This window comes from Seriola lalandi, unplaced genomic scaffold (assembly GCF_002814215.2).
Source record: "Seriola lalandi dorsalis isolate HSWRI2012SDOR001 ecotype SW California unplaced genomic scaffold, Sedor1 jcf7180002054380, whole genome shotgun sequence".
Lineage (NCBI taxonomy): Eukaryota > Metazoa > Chordata > Actinopteri > Carangiformes > Carangidae > Seriola > Seriola lalandi.
Genome location: NW_019524933.1, coordinates 5278 through 9349, shown reverse-complemented (window position 1 = coordinate 9349; position 4072 = coordinate 5278). Strand labels below are relative to the sequence as shown.

The window sequence follows — 4072 nt, the reverse complement described above, 5'->3', positions numbered from 1 at the left end:
GGGGGAGCGCTGCTTCTGGTTTATTCTGAATAATCCACTTCCTGATCACGGACTGTCAGTAAGACACCACCAGAGACAGATACGGAACTAGAGACAGAATCAGAGACAGAGACAGAACTAAAGACAGAAACAGAATGAGACAGAACCCGAGACAGAAACAGAATCAGAGACAGAACCAGAGACAGAACCAGAGACAGAAACAGAATCAGAGACAGAACCAGAGACAGAACTAGACATTTTCACTACGACATAAAAAGAAACACAGAGATTCAGATTTTAGGTTTTATTTTCCTTAAAAAAAACTTCTGTCAATGACATCAGCAGCGCGGCTGGTGGCATCATCACTGATTCAATGTAAGCTCTGTAGTCCCCGCCCACAAACTAACAGTCCAATCAGAGTGTCTCATCAGCTGTGAGGTCACAGAACAGCATGCTGGGAAGGGACATGGTGTCGGCGGACGTGTCTGAGGAGCAGCTGACGGTCCGGACTCGAGTACTCACAGTGTCGGCACGGAAACGCCTCACCTGTATGGTGACGGCGAGCATGGAGGTCCAAACTCTTCTTCTGGATACTGACAGAGAAAATATGACCTGTTACTATGGCAACCGCAGGCTGCCCTTGCCACTGTCACCACAGTCAGCTCAACAGATCAACAGCTATGAGGATATAAGGAAGTGTGTGTGTGTGTGTGTGTGTGTGTGTGTGTGTGTGCGTGCGCATCAGGTGTGTTACCTGCTGTAGTCACAGTGTTGACACCTGTATGGTTTCTCCTGACTGTGAGTTCTGCAGTGTCTGAGCAGAGAGCTGCGATCTATGGAGGCGTACGGACACTCAGCACACCTGTACGGCTTCTCACCTGACAACACACAACAACACAGCTGACAGTGAATCTCAGGTGTGTTCCCAGTGAGTCCTCAGGTGTCTGTGTTACTTGTATGAGTCCTCAGGTGAGTTACCTGTATGAGTCCTCAGGTGTTGCAGCAGGGAGGCCTTCAGTCTACTGCTGTAGGAACAGTGAGGACAGGTGAATGGTTTGTCTCCTCCGTGGACGCCCAGGTGACGCCTCAGAGTCAGCTTAGAAGAGAACTTCCTGTCAAGAAAATACATCACAGCTGAATTGACCAATCACAGCCCTACAACAGGTAATACACCTGTCACACTCCTGGTCAAAGTGTCATGAGGCCCTGCTGAGAGCAGTCTGCTGATCTGAGGGGTGAGGGATTGTGGGTAATGTAGTCACCTGTGACACAGCGAGCAACAGAACCCGGTCTGAGCTCTGATCTCTGAAGACTTCTGCTCAGCCTCCTTCTCCGCTTCTTCTTCTTCTTTCTTTCTTCTGGTGTACTTCTTCTCCTTCTTCTTCTTCTTTCCTGTGACGCTCTGCAGTGAACCAGTCTGAGGTCTACTGGTCTGACTGGAACCAACACAAACAGATACTGGTGTCTGGTTTTATCACAGGAACATAGTGACGACATATTTTAAATGTTAAGTTGAATTTGATTATTTGTGAACTGATGTGGTTCAGGTTCAGGGTCAGAGGTCAGGGGTCAGAGGTCAGGTTCAGGGTGTCTACCTGTCTGTATGCTCCGCCTCCTTCCCTCCTGCTGGTGCAATCGGCAGGCCCCTCCATGTGTCTGGAAGAATCAAAGCGTTCTCACTGTTATTGTTGTTGTTATTGACTATTGATTGATGATCACAGACATACTGACCAGAGCAGCTGCCATGTTGATGTGTTTGCTGGTGAACGTTTCGTGACACCACCGCCTTCTTCTTCTTCTCCTCTTCTTCCCTCCTCCTCCTCCTCCTCCTCCTCTTGCAGTGGCTCTTCCAGTGAGGCTCCAGCTCCTCCCAGCTGTCGGCCGTCCAGCTGCAGCGGATGCAGCTGAAGCCGCCGCCCGCTCGGTGGGACCGGACGTGGACGTCCAGCAGACGGCAGGATGGCAGCGTCACGGGACACAGGAAACATGGCAGCCTCCGTCTGCCGGAGGGTGGCGTCCTCGTCTGTCGGCAATCCGTCCCACTCTGCTTCAGGCTGGTGGCCTGGGGCAGGTGGGGGGAGTCTTCAGGGGGAGGGGGGTGTTGGGCAGGGCAGGAGGAGGAGTGGGGAGGAAGAGCAGGAGGAGGAGGAGGTCTGGCTGCTGAAATGCGACACAGTCCCAGAGTCATGAGGTGAGCGGACTGAGCCATCTCCTCCTGGGTGGCGGGGGAGTCGATGGAACAAGACAGATCCACTGGACTCCCCTTCAGGGGGAAGATGGAGGAGTCATCCTCCTCTTCCTCCTCAAACAGAGTGCTGACCTGCAGGAAGAAGAGACACAACTTCATATCTCTACACAGAGACGTCCTCATGCGTCCAAACACCTGACAACACTCAACAACTCAGGTCTCCATCACAGTGAGCTGTGGGCGTGTCTCTGATGATTCACCTGAACCCCTCCCCCTAAGACTGAGGGACAAGTACATTAGTGAAAACCTGTTAGCTTTATTAGCTCTGTTTGCTCCGTCAGCTTTGTTACCTCTGTTAGATTTGTTAGCTCCATTAGCTTTATTAGCTCCATTTGATTTGTTTACTTCGTAAGCTCTGTTAGCTTCATTAGCTTTGTTAGCGCCATCAGCTCCATTAACTTTGTTAGGTGCGCTAGCTTTGTTAGCTCCATTGGCTTTATTAACGCCGTTAGCTTTCTTAACTTTGTTAGCTGTTAGCTTCCTGAACTCCACTCAGACTGAGAGAAGAAGAACTCTAAACAAGGTTAAAAGTCCCAGATTGTAGAAAGTGTTTACCTGAAACCTACAATATTTTTATTGGATCACTCAGAAATCAGTCGGCCAATCAGAAGGTTCAGAGCCTCCTCTCTTCTGATTAGCTGACAGATGTGTCTTCTGATGGATCAACACTCAGCTTTAAGGTGCACATGTGATGGACAGATGTTACTTTAAGGCCTGTGTGTGTGTCAGGTGTGTGTCAGGTGTGTCACCTCACAGGTGTGTGCGACCTGCAGCCCCCCCTCGCTGCTGATGTCACAGGTGGGCGGGCTCATGTTGTCCAGCATATTGTAGAGCAGGAACTCCTCGTCCTCGTCGCTCTGCTTCGACTCTCCGTTCAGATCCAGCCGATAGGGTGACACCCCCCGTTGGAGACCCACCTCTTCTCCACCCTCAGCCCCGGCCCCTTCGTCAACTTCCTCCAGGTAGGCGAGGGCAGCGGGGCGGTGCCTGAGAAGCAGGTGGCTGCTGATGGAGGTCTTGAGGCCGCAGGTGAATTGACAGAGTTTACAGCGGTAAAGCTCCACCAGGAAGGACTCCACCAGCCCCCCCGCCTCCCCCGACAGACCCTGCACCTCCCCGCAGTAAAGACTGGAGCTCACAGCCCCACCCACCACCTGCAGCGTGACAGGGCTGATGTCACAGTACCTCTGCTTCACCGATGACATCAGCTCCTCTGATTGGACAATCTCTATTTCCTCTGACCTTTGACCTCTGCAGGTGTCAACAAACAAACAGAGCACAGAAAATAAAGAACACAGAACTGAAACGAATACAATGATTCACATTAATCAATTAATAATATATGTAAATAATTAATTAATTATTAATATCAACCCATACTTATGTGATCTTTGATCTAAATATGAATAAAGCAGCTGCATGTTATAGACGTTTATTATGACCTGATTATAATTAATGTGAATGTTAAATATCATCATCAGTTAATCCATGTTTCTAAATATCAACATTTACAGAACTATCTGCAAAATATTCATCATCCCCAGTGTCTAACCCTAACCCTGCTAATAAATCCTCTCAGCCTTTTCCTCATTGGTTACTGTTACAGCAGGACAGACTGTAGACCGGGTACAGAAACAGACTGTAGACCGGGTACAGAAACAGACTGTAGACCGGGTACAGACTGTAGACCGGGTAAAGAAACAGACTGTAGACCGGGTACAGAAACAGACTGTAGACCGGGTACAGAAACAGACTGTAGACCGGGTACAGAAACAGACTGTAGACCGGGTACAGAAACAGACTGTAGACCGGGTACAGACTGTAGACCGGGTAAAGAAACAGACT

General features: G+C 49.7%; 1 protein-coding gene across 2 annotated transcripts in view; it reads right to left on the bottom strand.

Annotated features, from left to right (window-relative positions):
* Window positions 1-268: 268 nt before the first annotated feature.
* Window positions 269-4072, bottom strand: part of LOC111657054 (uncharacterized) — a 5279-nt gene continuing 1475 nt past the window's right edge. For both annotated transcript variants that reach the window (XM_023409028.2, XM_087174751.1), the window contains exons 2-8: window positions 2977-3478; window positions 1711-2299; window positions 1575-1635; window positions 1242-1415; window positions 958-1091; window positions 734-857; window positions 269-572 (exon numbers count right to left, since the gene is read on the bottom strand). In XM_023409028.2, coding sequence (XP_023264796.2) covers window positions 419-572; window positions 734-857; window positions 958-1091; window positions 1242-1415; window positions 1575-1635; window positions 1711-2299; window positions 2977-3432 — 1692 coding nt within the window. In that variant the 5' untranslated portion in view covers window positions 3433-3478 and the 3' untranslated portion in view covers window positions 269-418. The remainder of the gene's footprint in view (window positions 573-733; window positions 858-957; window positions 1092-1241; window positions 1416-1574; window positions 1636-1710; window positions 2300-2976; window positions 3479-4072) is intronic.